Source organism: Pundamilia nyererei, unplaced genomic scaffold, assembly GCF_000239375.1.
Source record: "Pundamilia nyererei isolate P.nyererei 1_Seehausen unplaced genomic scaffold, PunNye1.0 scaffold00052, whole genome shotgun sequence".
Classification (NCBI taxonomy): domain Eukaryota; kingdom Metazoa; phylum Chordata; class Actinopteri; order Cichliformes; family Cichlidae; genus Pundamilia; species Pundamilia nyererei.
Genome location: NW_005187453.1, coordinates 2,109,164 through 2,131,596, shown reverse-complemented (window position 1 = coordinate 2,131,596; position 22,433 = coordinate 2,109,164). Strand labels below are relative to the sequence as shown.

Genomic DNA, 22,433 nt, shown 5'->3' with positions numbered 1-22,433 from the left:
ACTTTACTGAGACCCACATGTTGCTGGTGCTCAAATGATTTGCTCCGCTTTTTTATTTTATTTTATTTTTATAGTGGTCGTTAAAAAGAAACGTGTGTGCAGCTAAAGTGCAGGAATTCCACGCGGCATGCAGGCAGGCACTCCATTAGCCGGCAAGAGGGACCTTAAAACACCACACATGCCCATGCACATGCACAAATCACACATGAAAATGCCAAGTGACTTGACTTCACTTTTATGGCATGCAAATGTTTTGAAAGGTTTTAGGCCCACATCAGGTATTTTACAGATATTATTCTCTGTCAGTGTCTACACAGCAAGTGCCTATTGTGTAGCTGGGACGGGTTTTTACGGTTTACCTTGAGCACTTCTCTGTGTCGATTACGCCTCTAAAAGACAGGCTGTCATTCTCAAAGTAGTATTGATATTCCTCCTTGATGCAGACCTCCTTCTCCACATCCGGTGCATCATCAGTAGCTGTAGAAGCACATTCAGGTATATTTTTGGTTAACACACAATTAAAACAACAGCTCTGATATATTTTCACCTATTATACCTACGGCAAACATTAGCATTCATTTAGTTGTGTTTTGAATTATTTTTATTTAGAGAGCACTTGTGTGAACCCAAAGCGCTTCACACAACAAAACAACGTCATAACGAGTAGATTGTAAATTTTAAGTAGTGTAACATTCATAGTTTGCCTGTGAGCTTTTGAAAGTTTCCAAGGATATCTGCTTATGAGCACAAGTTCTGGCACATTCCTCAATTGACACTTCTGTCAATCTGTTGATATTTTCGTGAACAGTGGGCGTTTGTGTCGTTTTGAATCGACAGCATCATCTCCTTTCCCTTCATAAGGATTTTTCCAGCGTTTCATATGCTACAGGAAAAGATAGAGGAATCATTGGATCATTTTTTCCTGAGTATTTAAAGGGAATTTTGCTATCCTCTGTAAAGCTGATTAAGCTACAGTTTCTTTTACCATTCCATTTGATTTTGTTTGTGTCTACATTTTGCTATGACACTGAGCTTTAAAGAAAACCTAACACAGAAAATCATTCTCTGTAGGTTCAACATGAAGAGAGTGCTGTACAAATAGTACATTTATCCTTTGTTCATATGTGACAATTAAAGCAGCTTAAGAGATAAAGTTTATTGCCCTACTCCCAGGAGAAACCAGCCATGTAAATAGTAATATTTAAATTTAGAGAAAAAAAAAGGAACATTTCTGGGCATTAACACTAGTTCTCGCATTTTCATGGGGATGACAGCATAAAACTAATTCCAAAGCTTTAATAAACTAAAACTTCTATTTTGCCAAAGTCATATGAAAAGAAGTGTCTTTAACAAAGAGAGAGGGAGGCCTGGTATTCTGTTTTTCCTAATACATACAAACCTAAGCCTGCTAAGTTCCTCTAAGGATGAGGTTGTAACTATTTGTAAAAATGACACTGACTTCAAAATAAAAAGAACATCCATCATAATTAATTCTCCATAAGGAGGCAATCCAGGCTGTACAGATCTGCAGACATTTCTTAGAAACAATTCAACCCCCTTGTTCTCATGTGAAATTAATAGGAACCAACCTGCTTCCCCGAAGTTAGGTAATGTGATGCTGACCACTAGCTGTTGCATTACTGACCTAAGAGCAAAAAAGCAATCCCAGACACAAACAAATAGTTAAATTCATTAGATTTTATATACATTAAAACAAAAATCTATTTAAGTACTCATGCAAGCTAAAACCAAACTGCTAAACGAACTAAATTCTATCCAATTTTCATATTTTCATTACTGTGCAAACGTCTTGAGCTGTCACTCTTTTTTTATATTTTGCTAGGAAAATGGGAAATAGGAACACTGACTTCTTGAAATGTGAAAACGTAGGTGGAAATACAACATGTAAGTCAAAAATAGTGTTCGTATCATTCAAACCAGCTTGAAAGTTATTACTTGGTATGATCACCTTTAGGCAAGCTCTGACGATAAAAATCACTCAGAAACACGTGGACCGAAGCAGGCTTATGGAAAGCAGACATTATAGTCGAGACTTTAGGACAACTGTCTTGTAATTTCTTTAAATAGTCTTAAAGATTAGTTCTTTAAGCTTCTTGGTAGACATGCGAAGCTCTTCTTTGGATGCCTTTTGTTTCATTCTCTGTTAAGATGATCCCAAACTACCTCAATAATACTAAGGTTCAGGCTCTGGGGAGGCCAATCTATAACTAATAGCGTTCCATTGTGTGCTTTTCTATACATTATGCTTTTATTGCACTGGCAGTGTGTTTGGGATCATTGTGTCATTGTGTCTGCCCAGACCTCTACATCGGAGAGACCAAACAGCCACTTCACAAGCGCATGGCACAACATAGAAGAGCCACCTCCACAGGACAAGACTCAGCAGTCTATCTGCATCTATAGGACAAAGGACACTCTTTCGAGGATGCCAATGTTCACATTTTGGACAGAGAGGACAGATGGTGTGAAAGAGGAGTAAAAGAAGCCATCTATGTCCACTGTGAACGGCCCTCTTTGAACAGAGGCGGTGGTTTACAACACCAACTGTCTGCCATCTATAATCCAGTTTTGAGATCCCTTCCCAGACGCCTTAACGCCCACTCACATCCTGGGCCATCTGACCTCAGGAAATCACATGATAGGGTGGGGCAAGGTCTCACTATGAGCTCACCCGAAACCCTGGCTGATTGTGACCCACACCCGTTTTCACACCTTGGCTCATGTGATTAGGTAGAGGATCATCAGGGGGTCCTTTGTCCCTCTTTGGGGGGACACTCCCACAGGGCTTAAATCTGGGACTCTCCACCATTTGACCCTTAGAACTGAAGAAGCTTCTCGGGTGAGAGGTGAAATGTCTTCAAGCAACTTAAAGAAGTCCAGACGCTTTTCTTTCCAAGCTCCTTAGACTGTTTGGGATCATTGTTATGCTAAAGAATGAAGCCACTGCAATCAGGTCTGATTGGCAAACTCCTCCATATATTTTTAACCACCTATATTGATGATGATTTTAACCAAAAATGTCAAATTTTGATCCATAAGACCAGTTGCCACTGCCACAATATATTTCTTTTTCTTGCCTAAGATCGGCTTCTTGACAGCGACTCTTCCATAGATTGTTTTCCAGTCATGCAGATTTATTTTTCTTGAGTTAAGAGTCCTTTTAAGCTTGGATGATTCATAGGTGCTAAGTGGCTTAAAAAACAACCAACAAAACACTCATCTGAAAATGGTTGATGAAATTGGACTGAAAATGTAGCGAAAAAGCAGCCAATGTCCAAAGAACAAGGTTGAGAGACTTTCGCAACGCCTGGACATCTAGAGCTAGAGAGTACTTTAAAAAGCAGTCTCGCTCCCTGACACAAAATATAAAGAAATGAGGTTTAGCTCAAGCAATTTGCATACTGTAGTTGAAAAATCCTAATATTTGCTTTAAGGGCGTGAATATGGGTACATTTTAAGTGGCCTTAAAATAAATTTTTATTAAACATGTTGTAATGACATCAAGACAGTGACACAGCACATAAATCAAGAGATGATTTCCTGGAATGTAGACTGTCTAGGGAAAAAAAAAAATCAGCTATTAAACAGATGCTATACGTCCATGTGGAGGAACAAATCCTGCTTTCCATGTATTTTGAGGTTAAGGACTTAAAATTCCTGCTTCTATAGAGAATATTTCAGCTAATAATGGAATGACACCATTTCAGACCATATTATTTAAAATAAAAAATAAAAAATCAAACAAATAACAAAAAGAACTCACCAGGCAGCAGCAGTTGCCCACCATCCCAAATTTAATATATCTGCTATTGTGGGCTTAAAGGGAGAAAATGAGAAAAGAATATTAGATGAGCACCAAATAAAACCTACAATGAATAGTTTAGCATTCATTTTAAGCTGGTTGAGCCTGTCTGAATATCCTGTTTGTGTTTACAGTAGCTGTCTAGTTTTGCACAGCACAAAGACCGAAAGTTCCAGCCAGAGGTTTTATTTTCCTCCTTTGTGAGGAAATTAGAGCACAGTCCTCGTCAACAGATGTGAGGATAACTATGTAAACAAAGAACCAGTGAGAAAACAAAGTAGCACACAGTTTAAATAAAAGCCCCAACATGTTGCTTTGATTATAGTTAGCATGCGAGGGCCTTGTTTCGGTGAATCAGTGCTGTACTCTTTCCTTTTAGTTGACGGTGTCCTCAGTCATCAAGGAGGCTTTACTAACCGTGTTACACTGGCTGCTGACAGAGTCTTTGATCAGAAGATATCTGCGTCTTTCATCTCACCTTGGTCACTAGACCATGTACGAATATGTGGTAACAGCTGGGAAATGACAGTTTTGTTTGTATAGTAAATGATTTGAAATTTTTACAAATACAAATACCTCTATTAAGTTTCGGCTTATTGCCTCTTCCTATGAAGGAAACATTTTAACATCAAGGGAAAGCATCAGTGTTACTGTAAAATCGGCAGATAATTTACATCATTCCACTGGAAGTTGCACTTTTTGTAAGTGACAAAAAAAAGTGCCAGCTTGTACATTGCTTGATGTGTTAGCCAAGCAATCTTTTACTCTGAAACATCCACTTTAGCCATGCTTTCACCATTCCCTCTGCTTTCCCTACTGTCTGCACTATCCAGATGTATGGCTCCCTTTAGAGTGACGTGTGTATATGTGTATGTGTGCATACATGTCATCAAGCAGGTATGAGTACAAATTGCATCATATTTACTTGCGTCTATCCTTCTGTTCATGCAGGGAAATTAATTTGCGTATGGATATCAGAACGTGTAGGTGTGCAGTAATGCGTGGCTCAGTTTGTGTGATAGGTTTTGCGTGTGTTTATAGTCTCTGGCTTATGTAACTTACCACGTAGACGGATCGCAACCCGGCAGATGTTTTGTCCTCTTTCTTGGGATCACAGAGCGACTGGTAGTTATACGTACTCTTATTGGTGTACAGAGACGAGTTGATCAAGCTTCTCATAATACAAGGGTCGATCTCACCGAAGAATTTCCCAATCTAGTTTTGCAGCAGGGATCAGGTATTCAGGGCACAGAATAATAATTATAATTAAAAAATAAATAAATAAGAACTTGAACAAAGAAATCATATAATTTAGTCAATAATTTAATTGACTAATACATGAGTAGTAAACATGCCTCAAGGTCCACAAACTACCTACAGCCCGCAGATAAATGGTTGAACACAGCCAAAACTACTAAACTTTTAAAATTGATATTGTAGTTGGGATTGTTCATTTACAGAGAGCCTAAGCTTCTTGATAATTTGAATTTATCATTATACTTTTGCCTAACTATTTATTAGGTACACGTTGCTAGTACTGAACTGGACACTCTTTGCCTGCAAAACCACCTATTTTTTTGTAGAAGAGATACAAAGATGTGTGGGAACTGTTCCTCAGATATGTTTGTCCATACCGACATGACAGAAATATATACAGTAATTGCTGCAGATTTGTCGGCTACACATCCATGATGCCAATCCTCCATTTCACCACTGACGACAGTTACAGTATCTGGTGAATGTGGAAGACATTTGAGTCCACTAAAGAAACCATTATGAAAGATCCGAGCTGTGTGACATGGTGCGTTATCCTGTTGGAACCAGCAATCAAAAGATAATGTTATCAAGCCATCATGTAATTATGGCCAGCAACAATGCCAAGGTAGGCTATGGCATTGACATAATACTTAAGGGGGGGGGGTGTGATATGTGCCCACACTATTACACTACCAGCCGCCGCCTACAAGGCAGCATGCTTTCGTGTTGTTCATGCCAAATTCTGAACTGCTATCCAAATGGTTGCAGGAGAAATCAAGACTCATCTGAATAGGCAATGTCTTCTTCTGTCCAATTTTAGTGAGTCTATGTTAATTGTAGCCTCACTGTAGCCTCTTGTTCTCAGCTGACAGAAGCCTGATGTTTGCTTTAAACCTGGCCATCATGACCATGTCTACATACCTAAATGTGTTAAGTTAGTGCCATGCGATAGGCTGATTGAGCAGTTAAACAGGTGTACCTAATAAAGTGGTCAGTGATTGTAAATTTGCTGGAAAAAAAAAACCCCACACAAAGTAAAACACGTGCAACAAAAAGTCGTGAAACTGTAGACATGTGCAAAAAAAGTTCAGAGAATTTAAAGACAAACAGACAGCAAATCACTCTCAAACCAGGATGACTGACTTCGGTATAATCTGATTAACACAGTCCATCGGGCAGCCATAAATTTTTACTTGGGGGAAGTAGTTTGCCTCAGTATATCAGAGGTATCACATGACTGTGTGCATGGAAGTGTTTAAGTAACAGTGTTTCCAGGAGGGTGTGTGTACAGTAAGTAGTGCTCTGTGTGTTTGTACTTTATGAATGCAGTCAATCGCTCAGGTCACTGTTAACAAGCTGTCCTCCATATATTCATTCCTCTTTATCTTAACATTCGCAGAGTATATAAATCTTTTAATCTATAAAGGTAAAGTGAGCCTTCTTTTCTTTCCACGTGCAATAACGCAAATAATGAATTAACAGTCCTGGCACTGCTAGCTTGCAGACTCCCGGAGGGCGTTTTGGAGAGAGCAAAGGAATAAGCTGGGGAGAGAAGGACATAGTAAGAGGGAGAGAAAAGGGGAAGCTCACAGAGAGAGAAATATGACTGAGGGCACACTGCCTTTTATAAACAAGGTCACTGGGTTTTTAGTACTGCTGAGGCTACTGATTTATCCACCATACACCCAACTCTGATTAGGGAAGGAGTTGAGGTGGCATGAAAACATTTACTCAGATGACAACAGAGGCCCAGTGTCAGCCTTTAGAATAGGACAATAACATTTATTTTCTGTATTTGGGCTTTTTGAATTAGCCATGGGAAAACTTTATTAGGCTCCCTTGTTATGTTTTTTTTTTAGTAATAAAAATGCAAATTTAGGCTTACTGAAGATTCACAAAAGATTTGTTGTGATATTCAAACATTTTATGGGCTTTGTATTAGAAAGCTGGCAAGTTAAAGACAAACTGCATTAGGTGAGTCCAGGAAAAGGTCAGTCTGTGTGTAAAATGACTGGTTGTTGAATTCAATTCAACTTTGAGCATGTAAGTCCTCTGGCAGTAAAAAAAGAATTTCTTTCAAGGTCAAGAAAAATGAAAGAAATATTGTTTTGACACAAAATATTTCAACTTAAATCCAGCTTACCTTGAACCTCCAATTTCATTTCATGAACAGAATTTGATCAGTTGTTACATTATCTATACACTCATGTGAAAAGTTATGTTTTTATAGGGTTCTATGTCCTGTGAAAAACTAAACACACCCTTACTGTTCCCAAGGTAGGTAGTAGCCAGGTACTGCTAATTAGATAAAAAGTTGTGGCAGTTTCCAGATGAGGAGAATTCAAATGGCTTTTAACATAATTCCACAATCATCTGAGCAGCGGATGTCCGAGCAAATTCACCCTAATATGAGAGTCAAATATGAGGCCATCTGTCCAACAGCTAAACCTCGGCTGACACTTGGTCATTCAACAGGACAAATACCTCAAGCATAGTAGCAAATCTACAAACGAATGACTAACAAAGAAAAGAATCACAATGTTGCCATGGCCCAGTCAAAGTGCAAATTCTCCAAAGGACCTAATTGAAATTCTGTTGCGTGACCTTAAGAAAGTAGTGCACAAACAAATGCAAGCAAACCTTAATGAACTAAACAATGTTAGGAAGAAGAGTGAGCTAAAATTCCTCTGCAATGATGTGAGACACTGATAAAGTTATACAGAAAATGATTACATCAAGTTCATGCTCCCAAAGGTGGTTCTATAAACTACTAAATGATGGGGTGTTAAGCTTTCGCAGGACTGCAGAGTTCTGGTCACATTAAAACAGGCACTCAGAATCACTATATTTTCAACTGCTGTGTGAGTGGAAAAAAAAAAGAAAGAACAAGATCCAGAGGCCCACCTCATTAAAATGGTCAATCTGATTGGTCATCACCAAGAAGCCTCCATCATCCAGAATATAACAGTTTAAATTCTGGAATTAAACAGATAATTAAACCAGCGCTGATTTTCATCCAAAACTAACAGCAAAACATTTTCTACATACCCGAACCTCTTACCTTATCGCCTATCGTACAGCCACACAGCTCATCCTTGCACTTGAAAACATAAAGGGGCAAAATGATGAAAACTGATAGGAACGACAAAATGTATCTAATTGCGCACATGCTGAATATGTCATCAAGATAGGATCTACTCACACTTTTTCTCTGTGAGGTGTTGGAGAAGATCTCTCTCCACATATCTATGTCCAAATGTACACCGACCACTGGGTTAAAACACAAAAGCCAGACATCCTAGATCATACCGGACCTCTGTGTCAACTTTCCACTCTGAACTCAGAAAATGGAACTTGGCTAAAGATCACAGACAACTAGACAACTTGATGTGTGGTTTGTGTATGTGTGTTTGTGTATCTATGGCAGAGGGAAGAAGAAATAGACAAACGTAGTGGCTATTAAATTAGAAGCAGCAAGTGTTCTTGGAGGAAAAGAAGTTCACACTATAGGGTGTGGATCTATAAATAAGATGCATCGCTTTAAGCGTAAGTGTGTTTATGTGTAGGCGGTTTAATAAAAGATAGAGCATGAGAAATGGGGCTTAAACATGTAAACACTCATTGGGTTGTGATTTGTATTTGTGCACGTGTGTTCTTACCAGCTGGTTTGAGTGTGGTATCGTCAATCTTGAGGTTTACTGCTTTACTCACTAGAACTGAACCCTCATATTGAGCTACAAGAAAAACCAAGGAAACGCTGCATTGAAAATGGTATGTGCACATTTTCATTTTATGGCTACTAACAATTTACTGGCTTTATCGTTAAAAGTTAGCAAACTAAACAAATTAACAATTCACAAAACTGTCTAAGGAGCTTGGAAAGAAAAGCGTCTGGACTTCTTTAAGTTGCTTGAAGACGTTTCAATTCTCATCCGAGAAGCTTCTTCATTTCTATGATCAAATGGTGGAGAGTCCCAGATTTAAGCCCTGTGGGAGTGTCCCCACAAGAGGGACATGGACCCCCTAATGATCCTCTACCTAATCACACGAGCTAAGGTGTGAAAACGGGTGTGGGTCACAATCAGCCAAGCTTTCGGGTGAACTGATTGTGAGACCTTGCCCCACCCCATCATGTGATTTCCTGAAGTCAAAAGGCCCAGGATGTGAGTGGGCGTTAAAGCGTCTGGGAAGGGATCTCAGAACTGGATTGTAGATGGCAGACAGTTGTTGTCGTAAACCACCGCCTCTGTTCAAAGAGGGCCGTTCACAGTGGACATAGATGGCTTTGTTCACTCCTCTTTCAAACCATCCATCTTCTCTGTCCATAATGTCAACATTGGTGTCCTCGAAAGAGTGACCTTTGTCCTTTAGATGGAGATGGACTGCCGAGTCTTGTCCCGTCGAGGTAGCTCTTCTATGTTGTACTTTCTCAGACGAGACGTGAAATGTCTTCAAGCAACTTAAAGAAGTCCAGACGCTTTTCTTTCCAAGCTCCTTGGACTATCATGACCTAGATGACAGAGAACCTTCACAGACAATTCACAAAATTGTTACTGCTGTCCCCTCACCCACTACACTCAACTTTCTTTTAAACTGTCCATTTGATGCTCCTTTAGTGACTCATTCATACAACTGTATGGTTTACTGTATAAAAACACTGTATACTACTGAAGCGCTTTTGACTTCAGAAAAAATAAGTTAGTTACTGAGTGTGACTCTAAGTTAGAATCACAATCTGAGCACAAGAGAACCAGATCTGATCACAATACATTGTAACCATTTAGTTCTGTGAAGGTGAAAGTCAAGACAAAGGTGAGAACTGAGGTAAAGGCTCAAGCCTTGTTGTGGGTTTATTTCCCACAAGCCCCCGATAGAGAGATTTAACAGCTAATTATTTAGAGCTCAGACAGTGTCTGCCTCTTTATAGCTTGACACTGATATGTTTGTGAACACTGAACTGTGTTGAACACCCTGGTGACTGCGTTGTAGCCAGTCATTCTTTAGCTTACTTTGCAGGTTGTACGGCATTGCACAAATATGTTACACAGTGACGTGGAGTAGTAACGGACGAGCTGGATCTTCAAAGAGGCTTTCTGGGTATTTTAGCCAAAGTTGTCTTTGGGAGAGAATAACTCTTAGGTGATGACACAACCGAGTAGCTGTTACTCACAAATATTTTCGAATACAGTTGGAGTGAAGATGTACAGATCGTTGTCCAAACTTCGCTTGTAGAAGCTTAAATCATACGTCTCCGCTTGTCCAGTCCAGTCCAGGCCATTACTGTAAAAATAAAGACGAGTGCATTCAAATATTACCAATATAATACTACCACGACCACATTTTTGACTCTAATATCTATAGATCTAATTCTAACTGCAGTTTTTTGTTTATCACGCTCACATTTAATAACAGTAATAATAAAATGTATTTATAGAGCACCTTTCAAAAATCAAAAACAAGATAGGAAACAAATAGCAATAAAATATTTAAAGAAGAGATAAAGATGAAACAGTATTAGGGGAATGCTGGTAGCAGGAGAAGATTAAAAAGCGAGAAGAAAATATAAAAAAAAACCAGGTAAATTAAAAACAAATTTTAAACATTTGCTAAGAAGAGATGATAGCGATTATTTCTGTCTTATCCATGTTTAGCTGCAGGAAGTTCTGTGCCATCTAGCATTCAATATATTGGATATAAAATTAGTTAATTAACTTGATGACTGCCTTTAGTGTTAAAGAGATGTAAAGCTTTGTGTCATCTGCATAGCAGTGAAAACACTGTGCCTACAGATAACCTGTCCCAGGGGTAATATGCATAAAGAAATCAGAAGTGGTCCAAGGACAGAGCCTTGCGGTACCCCACAGACCAGAGTTGCCAATGACTTACCCTATCCGGATGATCTGATATCCTCGTGTTGGTGATGTTCCCAGACCATCATGAAAATGTTGTTCCAGGTTCAACATTGCAAGTGACCAATCACATTGTTGTGATGTTATTCTTTTGCGCGCCAAGCCATTCGTGCATTTATGCAATTCCAATGTTGCAAGGACAATATCAATTCTGCTTACTGTTTATTAAAGGGTTACGGTTAGGGTTAGGGTCAGGGTCCGTTGATCGGCGGACACAGGCGGTTTCTCGCAGCTTAAGTACAGTTTTTTGTTTTACGCCGGTTTTTCCCGAAGTCGCAAAAGTATGACGTCACAACATTCTGATTGGTTACTTGCAATGTTGATCCTGGAACAACATTTAGTATGATGATCTGGGAACAACACCAACACGAGGATATCAGATCGTGCTACCCTTTCCTGTAAGTAAGAATAAAACTTCCTTAAAACTGAACCTGAAATGATTCAGTAAAATACAGGTTTTACCAGAATGGGAAGCAACCCATAAATCACTCATCACTCTGAAGGGTGCTAAATGAAAGCAAACTATTTTTCAGCAACAATCCTTGAGAAAAAAATAGATTGGACTCTCTCTCTCTCTCTCTCTAGTATACCTTTTGTCCTGTCTCTCTCTGTTCTGTTTCCCCTCATCCCCAACCGAAGAAGAGTTTTTTTTCTTCCTACTGTCACCATCCGTTTGATTATTGGGATTTTCTAAAAGCTCTTTACAGTTTCATGATCTCCATCGTATCCTAAACAACAGACGGGATGTTGAGTTCTAGTCACGTGACTTATATAGTAAGATGCCACTTTTTTGACTCCACTATCGTTGATAGGAGCGATATAGGGATGGAGACAAAGTTCTAAATTTATTTGTCAAGCTATTGCTCGACCTTTACTCAAGGTGTATGAACTAACTGGATATTGACTTTTCTGTGGGATCACTCTAGAAGTTTAGGTAGCTAGAGGAGGGGCAGAATACTGTAGCTGGACTTTCTCACAGAAAAGGACCAGTTAAGATGGCTGGAATGCTTCTATGTAGAGGTATTCTAGACATGTTTTGCTGGTAGGATCCCCAGGGAAACCCCAGAACTTGCTGGAGGAACTAAATATCCAATCTGGCCTGGGAAAGCCTTGGCAATCCCCAGGAGAAGCTGGGTCAAGCACCTAGGGACCAAAGTATAAGGTCCAATGGGCCACTTTCCTCAGCTTATACCACCATCACCCACTGACATACAGCAGTAAATGGATATACATTTATATCCAAACATACATAACAAATCTGACTTTATGCCATAACCACTAAAAATCAAGCACTACATTGGTAAGTTGGTGCTCTATAAGCAGACCACATCATAATACTTTATCAGATAATCCTAAACATACTACATGTTTCTTCCCATGATCCTAAATCAACCCTGCCCTTGATCATCTAAGAAATACCTTGTGGGGTAGACTCGTGTGATCCCTCCTTCAGTCGCAACATATCTGGACATGACACCGTTTCTGACAAGCAGAGTAAAATAAAGCTGTAAAGCATACCGTTACAAAAACTGGAATGTGCTTTATCTTTGACATTAACTGAAATACTTGAACCGCCTGTGTTCAATTTTTTCCACCTGGTCATTCTTTACCAAATACCGGTGCTTCACTTACATCGGATCGTTTTCTTTCCATATCTTGATTAGATCGGAGGTGATGCCAGCATCGAGGAGCAATCGGTTCACCAAATCCACATTGCCTAAACAGCAAAACAGAATTTTGAGCCTCCGTATTTTACCTTTGGAATAATATGCGAGTGAGTCGGTAGACTTCTGTTAGGCATCAGTCTTAAAATGTCTCATCTCAATAAGCTGATGTTGCACTTTAGAAAATTATGTGGAATAAAAACAAAAGAAAACTGTGGAGCATTAATAGAGAGTAACCACAAACTCTGCTGTGAGAAAAACAGAAATACTGTCAGAAACAAAAACATGCTTGGAAATATTTTAACATTTGCATCACATTTTATGTATCCAGAACCAAATCACTAACTGAGAGAAGGGAACAAGATTAAACTGAGATATTACCAAAATCACAAACGCCTAAAAAGATCCAAATGGAAACAAATCTGAAAGAATAAAGCTGAAGCAATGTCACAAATGAAAAATTTCAGAACAAATATTACTCTTTGAAGAAAAGAGCGTCTTAAAATCAGAAACAGATAAAAAGTATTAAAGCACTGTAGGAATGAAACACGCATTTTCATGCACACGCCTCCTTCTCTGGGGTAGGTGGTAGGGTAGCACAGGTGTTACCAAAAAAACCCATTTTGCGGTCTTCTGTGAAAAACCACATGACAAAGGTAACATATGATACAAGCTGCTCGTCCATTTCTTTTTTTGTTGCTATGCCCGCCTCTTTGAACCCACAGGCGACCCTCTTCAGTCCATTAACATCGAGGCTCGTCGGTGCACCCCCTCCACCTCCTCCAACCTTTATGACACACCACACACACATCAGAGAAAACAGCTGGTGTAACACTTTATTTCCCTCCTACTCCACCTTCCCTCTCTGTGCAGTGTTTTTCATTAGAGATTCTTTATTGGAGGCAGCCCAGGAATTCCTAATGTACTTCAACTTCTTCGCCACTGCAGTGGCTTAACCAAGTAAAGCGTGTAACGATGCTCAAACCCCCAACAGTCCACATGGGCCTCCTCTCTCTCTCTCCTTCTCTGCTCTCTATGGACTCCATTAAACTGGCAGCTAATAATGGTGAAAGTAATATTTCAATTGGGTGAAAAGTTTTATTGGATTGATCCTGTTGAGATGTTTGAAGTAAGTTATTAAATGCACACCATCAAATTATACCAAGGAACACAATATAGGAGCTTTTATAAATATCAGGGGACCTTTTGGTTTACTCAGCCCCCCCCCACCCAAAAAGAGTGATCCATATCAATGAGCGCATGTAAGAAATGGCAAGGATGTTAATGCATTGGTCAGATGTTAGGGAAAAGGTCCACTGGTCCCTGATTTGTGTTTTATTGCGCCGCTCACGCTCTCGGCTTGACGTGTCCTGCTCTTTCTCACAAACACAGAGTAATTGGATGAGGTCGAGCGGCTATAGGTGGGGTGTGGAAGGCATATTGCTATCGAATACTGTGTGTGTGTGTGTGTGTCACATCTAAGCCGACGTGCCTCACACATGTGCAGTCAGGCGTGTGATGGTCAGACTTTTAGAGTTAGCATCAAATGGGTAACACGAACAGAGGGGTTCAACATTACAAAGCTTTGCCTAGTCAGGCACACCAAACCATCCAGCCAGACCTGTACTTCACTGGAAAGAGAGACTTCTGGGAGTATGTTTGGGTTGGCACTCTTCCAGTAAAAAAAAATAAATTATTTTTTCATGTAAACCTACTATAACAAATAGTGCTCACATCATAACCATAGGCACCAAGAACATGCAAAATGGACAAAAATTGTGGTAAATATTTCTTCATTTTTTGATACTTACACATGGGGTTGTTTGGAGTCTTCCTGTCAATGTAATCGTTAAACCTCTTGAGGAACTCTGTGTTGTTGGCGTCAGGCTTTAAGTCCTTGCAGTAATCTCTGTTGGCAATGGAACAATTCTCCAGTCATACTGAGTAAAAGTTATGTTAGAAGTAACTTTATAAAAAGTTGTCTGTGCCTTCTTACCTCGGTGCAATCAGTGTGTAGCCATATTCATCAAACTTGTCAGCCATGAGGCTTTCAGAAACTGCGATAAGTATAAAGTAATATGAGTTTTCCCCAATAAAGGTTCAAAATTAGGTTCAGAATAGACAAGTTAATAAGAGTCACTATATTGAGATTGAGATGAGATGTTCCATCTGAGCGAGACTGATACCTCAAAAAGGTGAAAAAATTATTATAACCTTCTTCCTTATTTCATATGTTTTGAATATTTTTCACGTTTACATGTTTCAGGTCATAATACAAATTTTAGACTAAAATAAATAACCAGAGAAATTACAAAATGCAGTTTTTAAATGATGACTTCCATTACGAAGGGGTAAAAGCTATCCAAATCTACCTGGCTATATGTGAAAAAGGAATTGCCCCTCTTATTAAACATGAATTAACTGTGATTGACTAAATTTACCAAAATTTTTTAAAAAAAGCATCTTGATGATCCTCACGAGTTTTGATAAAATATTATTTGAAATGAAGATATTACGTGCAGTAATGGAATGATGAATTCTGCTCTCTACCAGAAAATCATGAAGGAGGCAGTTTTTCCCATGAAACTCAGGCACACTTGAGTCATGCAACACAGCAATGACCCAAAGCACACCAGCATGTCCACCTCTGAATGACTAAAAATAAATTAATTAATTAATTTTAAAAAATGAAGGTTTGGGAGTGGCCTAGTCAAAGTTCAGACTTGTAGCAGAAGCACTTTATTATAGTTCTCGTTGTCAAAGGTGGCACAACCAGTTATTAGGTTTAGGTGGCGGCTACTTTTTCCACTTTTTTTAGGTTTGCTTTTTTCCCTTAAAAACTGCATTTTGTATTTATTTATCAGGTTATCTTATTTTAAATGTATTAGACGATCTAAAACCCTGTATGTCTTGGCAATGAGAGATAACAGGTCTCTTAAAAAAAGTCACCACAATGAGAAGGTTGTGGGTATGTCAATGAAGACAGTCACAAGTTTGATCATCCGCAGTTTGTTTTCTCTTTGGTAGCTTTCCATTTTCCTTATTCCCCCTGACTTTGTTTACATTTGGTATTTTAATTTATTTTAAGTTTGGTAACTAAAAACTCCTTGGTTAGGTTTAAGGTAAATGTTGTAATTTGTGTTGAAATATGTCCCTTCAAAACACTGCATGCTGAAACACGTTTAGACTTTCTTTAAATACGAGAAATTGCTGCGAAGCGTCACAATTGAGAAACTTATCTGATTATCGTCTATGTTGAGTCACAGCTCAGTTTCCAAGGAACATACTTTTTGCATCTGTCAGGACACCAGCAGCATCGACACAAACACACCATTTGGTGTTCTGGTAATGATAAGGGGCTGCGATAACTCGTACAGCTAGACTAACTGAGGCAAAAGTTGTGTTTACAGACCGCAAAGATTCAAATCTTGCACAAACAGGTGAAAATCAGGTATAAAGGCAAAAATAAAAATGCACCAGAACAGACTTGGCCAGATGTGCCGTATAAAAGACCACTAAGACTCGGAACCAGAAGGAGAGAGATGAAAGTAAAGGAAAAAATACTTGCCATTTTTCCCTGGAGTGGAAAAAATCCCAGTAGAGACAAAGTGAATGAACAAGCGAATCATCCCCCAGGGAGGTAAAGACGAGAGGGAAAAGAAAGGGGAAAGAAAAGACAGGGTAAAACCACAGGGGTCAAAGGTGACAATATTTTATTCACAGAACGAGTCCTGAATAGAAATATTGCATTTCGAACTAAAGACTTTTAGCCCTTTGGATGCAAATGGAGACAGCGTTGATGGACAACACAAAGAGAGGCTTAAAATGCGGTTTCTAAAGTTAGGTTTGATATGTGTTTTTAGCGTTAGGATTAGCATTCTTCTGGCGATAGCATAAGTCTGTGGAGTTAAAATACTTCTGTGATGCATTTGCATTAAAAATACGGTGCATTGAAATGAAGCGGGAAATATATGCCGCGGATCGTAACCTTAATGTTTAACCTTAACATTTTTCTCTGTTGATTATATGATGCAGCAGAATTTCTCACGGCGACACGGCTGCTGCTTGTCCTCTTTGGTGGTCATGGTTGGGGAATAGCTGCACCCATGTGGTTTTTCTTTTATATTCAGTCACTGCTTACTAATCCCACAAAGTATCCAGTAATGATGGATAGCAGAGAGATTTGGGAAATGAGGAATTAATTTACTTTTTGGGCTTTTAAATAAAAAATGTAATAAAAACCCTTGGCTTGTTTTGTGGGCTTCTTTAAAATGCTAAATTCATTCATAGTAACTCTGGATTTCAGCATAAATCGATCTCTCATACACAAGAACTAAAAATCTGCACCGACTTAACAAATGCGTGATAAATAGATGAGGGAATTGGGAGATTATGGTTTGGGCTTGAACTGTGTTTTTAAACTGACATTTACAGTGCTCTGACTCTCTGAAAAGGAATAAAGCAGACAAGCCAGGTTTCAGTTTCAGAGATTAACGATGTTCTGCTGAGACTTTTGGATTCGATGCCTGCAAACAAGACAAAACTGATGACAAAGCACACAGAAGGGCAGACAGAAGAGGCGAGGCTTAGTGTGTTCAGAAGTATCCTGTCTTTCATTAGGAGTTATTTAACAAGGTTGTAAAAATCAAAGTGAGTCAAAAAGGAGAAAAGTGAGGAAAACAAAGACTCACACTAACTCATGTTCGGGGTACAGACTCACAGCTTTCTCCTTTATGGTTTCACCTTTAAATAATGCAAACATCCTGTCCTCTGTTCTTCCTGCTACAGTAGGTTAGTGCCAAAACCACATCTGAGGGCCATTGGAACAGGTGGGGGGTTAAATACACACTTGCACACACAGACCCGCACACACTGTCTGCGCCGCACTGTGGGTCCACATTGCATGCGAAGCACTGCTTCTCAGAGCAAATAGCAGCTTGATTCAGTGTCACAGAACTGTCATTATTAATCAGAAACCAGCATACGAAGGAAAACAGATCATTAGAACAAAATGCTTCCGTCTTTGTGAGTCCGCCGCATCAGACAGAGTGAACCAAAGGAAAAGACGTTACATCCAAAGTCTGCCGGTGATAAGAGAATACAAAGAATACAGGGGCTGTGAGGCAAAAAACAGGAGGAGAATACTTGCCCAAAAACGCTGCAGGGGTCCAACACACCAGGAATGGTCAAGAGTTGAAGAAGGCAGGAGAACGTAAGAAGGGAGGACAGTGAAAAGATGAGGAGAGGAAAGAGGGAATTGGGAAAAGAGAGCCGGAAAGGAAGTAAGCCAACAGGGTTTACACAATATTTTATTCAAAGGGAAATTGAATAAGAATATTGTTCTACGAAAGTGCCCAACAGTTTAAGTAATCAGTTTGTGGAAAGCACAAAGGGGCAGTTTAACAAACGTTATGATATGTGGCAAAAATCTGTTCATTCAGTCATCTTATAAAAGCTTCATTTGATTTGTCTTGAGGAACAAAATGGTTTTTACATTTACATCTAAAGTGGAGCTCTTATTGTCATTACCATATTTCTATTAGTTGACTCTATTGAAGAAGCTTTGCATGAATTACAACTGAAAGAATTCTTATTTATGGTCCTTTTACCTCACATTTAGACTTGGTGGAGTTCCTCAGTTAATCTATTCCCTTTCCTTCTCTGTAACTTAATCTGATTGGCTGCTGCTTAAAAAACAGAAGGTTTAAACAGCAGGTGGGTGGGGCTTCAATGCTCAGAGTTACAGTTGCAGTGCACCTGTGACCATTTTTAATATGACCATTCTCTTTTATAGATCCTGAGGCTTGTAGGGATTAACCTTCACACACTGACTTGATCATTAAACTGATCATGGGCAGGTTCTTCTTTCATGGATAAACACATTTAAAAAAAAAATTTTTTAAGAAAAAAAACAACAACACATTTTTAAGTGTGTGTGCACACTAATTTCAAACTGAATTTTCACACTAACAGCATCACACTTCAGCACAAAAGCAACTCTGCATTAATTTAATTTGTTAGAATCAAGCTAAATTTGTTCTATTCTGAACTATTTAATGTTGCTAGTGTGTGCAAGGTTACTCTGCAATCAAAAACTAATCACTGTAATGAAAAAGAAATCAACTGTTATAACTTTAAAACTTTCAGCCAATACCAAAATCTCAGATGTTACAAAAAGCCCTTCCAAGAGACATTTTCAAACTGTCCACATGTATGATTATTGAAAGGTGATGAAATATAACAGACTGCCAGAATCCAGCAGGCTTTGTGTCTTTCCTGAAATAAGAAGTGTGCTGTGGTGGCCTAGAAGTCTTAAAATGTGTTTTGACCAGTATGACTGTAAGGTTTATGTAATATATGCAAAATCAAAAGTAATATTGCATTTACAAGATCCACAAATGTCCACTGAATGCAGACTCTAACCAGGCATGGCTCCAACCTAGCTGCACTGAATATAGACACACAATAAAAATGTCCTTTGAGTAACACTATAAGTCAATGACATCTTTTACTAGTGGGAACAGACAGATCTTAAAAGGGACATGACGACAATGCCACACATATGGACGCTCTGATCTGGTGTATATCATCTCACGACTGAGCACAAATGTATAAATACCCTCTTGGTAACACACACGGGCAGGCTCACACACGCTGAGGTATTTGGCTTTAAATGAAGTGATGAGTACTATATGTGCCAAACGGGACACTGGAGCCTCTCGTCCCGCTTGTCTGGTGACAAAAACTTTGAACACCACCACAACTGAACATGGGTTTTGCAATAGATACACAAGTGACAAGTGCAGGAAAGGAGAGAGCATGTAAATGAATTATCTGTATATATATTATCTCTGTGTGAGCAAATATGGGGTGTGCTATAAGTGATGAATAGGAACTATAACGAGACACACAAGTGTTTTTTAGCCCTTACATGGAGAGCATTGATGTCACTGGAGAATATTAACAGTCATTTTCCACCCACTGCCATGTATTTACTGTCTGTATATATAAATGAGTGGAAAACCTTGAATAGCAAAAGAGACTGAACTGATTTAGTGTGGCACTTACATTTAGCCTGGGTGATTGTGTCGCCAATTGTTGCACGGATGTAATGCATGCTGTACTCGGGCAGGACTAGGGCCAGGCTGCGAGAGGACAAATGATAAAAACATGACATTTTGCTTTGGAAAAAAAATCCTCAGTCTTCCACCACAAATCTTTCAGCAAGGCTTGCAAAGTATTTTTAGCAGGAAGCATAATTTACCAGTTCACATGCAGTAAGCTGCGCAGACACTAGCCACTCTGGTTTTCCAAAAGTTTATTCCAAATTGTGTCTGGATATTGCCCTTACCACGGATCATTTTTAATGAGCACAAAACAGAATTATGACTATGTAAAGTAGGAATGCAAAACATGCACGAGGTTTAAAAAGCCTACCATCTGCATGCACCAAATCTACCGTCGCCGAAATCATATTCAAAATATTTTGCGTACCTGTAGTCAGTCCCCTTCACCGGCGCAAAGGTGTACATCCTCTGACCTCGATCGATGTAACGCTTTAGGCAAGAATATTATGACTATATATATATATATATATATATGTGTATAAGCTGACAAAATGACCAAATTATCATGATCACGCATCATCAAATAAAATTACCTTATCTGTTGATTTCAGCAGTGTAGATATAGTCGCACTTCCTGTTTCACCTTGAATCATTTGCTTTCTTATCTGTTGACCAAACATTACAAATAAATGATACTATAGTGACACGTCACTTATTAGGACTCATTTGATAGATGTCCAGGGGGCCAGATTGGAGTCTTTTTGGATCCAGGCCATATATTTGGCAACCTTGTATTACAGTTTATCTGATTTTGATGTGACCTCCTGCAATTATAGGAGTCAGAGAAATGTGTTTTTCAAACCTGCACTTTGATGTCATCCTCGATCTCTGCATCTAGGAAATCCAGTGTTACAGGTTCATGAAACTTGGCGGTCTGCGCAGAAATGCGAGCAATTAGTGTTGCGTACCAAAAATGTTGGCAGGGGGGAAAAAAGAAAAAAGAAAAAAGGAGAGACTAGTAATCATCTCTTACTGATGTATTTCCAAGAAACTATTTTGATATTTTGCAGTCTTATTATGAAATAATTTGCTGTAATCATCTGTAATCAATTTGTGCATACAACATTTACAAGAAAATGCATATCTCAATGCCGCCCGTGTTGCCTCGCTTCAACAAACACCATCCTGGAGCCATATGGCTGACTTGTGTATAATAAACAACTAAAGTCAGCCAAATAACACAGTCAGTGTAGAAATCCAAGAAAACATCCCATTGGCAACAGAAATGACTATAGCAGACTGGTAAGCAAAGAAAAAAAAAAAAGAAACATCTCACATCTGATACACAGAAACACAACCTTTCTGCAAAGGTTCATCCTGCAACATGATTGCTAAAACTCAACATAAGTGATCCCACAGGCTGCAAAACCATAACAATAAGCCTGTTGATAATCAGGAATGCCATTTTTCATGACTGTTTGACTGGCGTTATGACCATCTAATGGTTTTTAACGTAAGAAGCAAATCTTTGGAGAAACAAATCAATTTTTCACAAGTTCTGCCTACCTGTGGGTTCAGATTAGGATGAAGCAACACGTATCCATTTGGATCGATGGCAAAGTAGTAGCCATTTGGACCAAACTAGAAGAAAAAAAGAACAGAGGAGCAAATGTCTGTGTGAAAGAGGACTGCAACTAATAATCAAATGTAATATCTACCCTATTAATACACAGGATCTGTATGTCTTTATTTGTGTTGCCCTTACAGTGTACTGAGGAGTCAGTCTCCTGATATCATCCAGGGACACATCTATCGCCATAACCCCCAAGATAAGCTGGTTTTGAGGCTTCTAAGAGAAAGCCATAAGAAAGAACAGTTAAAAAAAATCACTGCAAGAACTCCTACTTTATATCCTGCTGCTCTTTTTGGATGAGTCAAGTCCCTTTGTGCATTCTGAACAATTTCAAGGAAATGGGGTGCAACAGAAATCTGGACAGTTTAATTCCCAATAGTGTCACGTGTTGCAATGAGTCACTGACAAGGCATTTCCAGGCTTGTTTTCAGTCACAGTGGAGGTAAGCCCGAGTCCTTCGAGGTAGACATGTGACCTCATCTTGAAGCACTTAGCTACCGGATCATTTCTCACTCTGATCTGCAGTTTTGATCTCATTTTGATTTCTGTTTTACGACATGCTAGATTCTCTTCTTGTGGCGAGCTTCGGGGGACCACCGCATCAACAGAGGATGTAAGTTAGAGCCACAAGAGAGCAGAGGATAAAAGTAAAGGATGAGACTGTAATTGTATGTTTACTTTTTGGTCTGGTAAACTTTATGGAGTATCCCAAAACCACAGACTTAAATCCTCTCATGGGGTCAAAGTGTCAGGCATACAGTACATTTATTTTGTGAGTCAAATGCAACAAAGAAGGATGTAAAAGAACACAGAATGAATAAGTTAAGGCACAAAACAAAAGCAGGCGAGAATGATTTAAGTGATTTTTAAAAAATGGTAACATAGGAGTCCAACAGTGGTTCTGGATACCTTTGAGCCTATGCCGGTTTTGTTGAAGACAGGCAGCGTTCCAGTGATCACCAGGCCAAGCTCCTGCAAGGTTAAACAGGCACAGTTTAAACACAAGTCGCTCCCAGGTGTAAACAAAAGCAATCTCATAATTCTAATCTCAGGTTCACACCATGATATGCTTTACATACA

At 39.1% G+C, this 22,433-nt stretch overlaps 1 protein-coding gene across 1 annotated transcript in view; it reads right to left on the bottom strand.

Moving 5' to 3' along the window:
- Positions 1 to 22,433, bottom strand: part of cacna2d1a (calcium channel, voltage-dependent, alpha 2/delta subunit 1a) — a 110,778-nt gene that overhangs the window by 10,787 nt on the left and 77,558 nt on the right. The window contains exons 10-31 of the mRNA XM_013910913.1: positions 22,263 to 22,325; positions 21,486 to 21,569; positions 21,287 to 21,361; positions 20,583 to 20,654; positions 20,314 to 20,385; positions 20,148 to 20,209; positions 19,722 to 19,798; positions 17,803 to 17,811; positions 16,222 to 16,230; positions 14,650 to 14,710; positions 14,465 to 14,562; positions 12,622 to 12,706; positions 12,409 to 12,471; positions 10,251 to 10,360; positions 8,740 to 8,814; positions 8,283 to 8,350; positions 8,142 to 8,180; positions 7,985 to 8,056; positions 4,886 to 5,038; positions 3,785 to 3,837; positions 1,590 to 1,645; positions 360 to 477 (exon numbers count right to left, since the gene is read on the bottom strand). Coding sequence (XP_013766367.1) covers positions 360 to 477; positions 1,590 to 1,645; positions 3,785 to 3,837; positions 4,886 to 5,038; positions 7,985 to 8,056; positions 8,142 to 8,180; positions 8,283 to 8,350; positions 8,740 to 8,814; positions 10,251 to 10,360; positions 12,409 to 12,471; positions 12,622 to 12,706; positions 14,465 to 14,562; positions 14,650 to 14,710; positions 16,222 to 16,230; positions 17,803 to 17,811; positions 19,722 to 19,798; positions 20,148 to 20,209; positions 20,314 to 20,385; positions 20,583 to 20,654; positions 21,287 to 21,361; positions 21,486 to 21,569; positions 22,263 to 22,325 — 1,574 coding nt within the window. The remainder of the gene's footprint in view (positions 1 to 359; positions 478 to 1,589; positions 1,646 to 3,784; positions 3,838 to 4,885; positions 5,039 to 7,984; positions 8,057 to 8,141; positions 8,181 to 8,282; positions 8,351 to 8,739; positions 8,815 to 10,250; positions 10,361 to 12,408; positions 12,472 to 12,621; positions 12,707 to 14,464; positions 14,563 to 14,649; positions 14,711 to 16,221; positions 16,231 to 17,802; positions 17,812 to 19,721; positions 19,799 to 20,147; positions 20,210 to 20,313; positions 20,386 to 20,582; positions 20,655 to 21,286; positions 21,362 to 21,485; positions 21,570 to 22,262; positions 22,326 to 22,433) is intronic.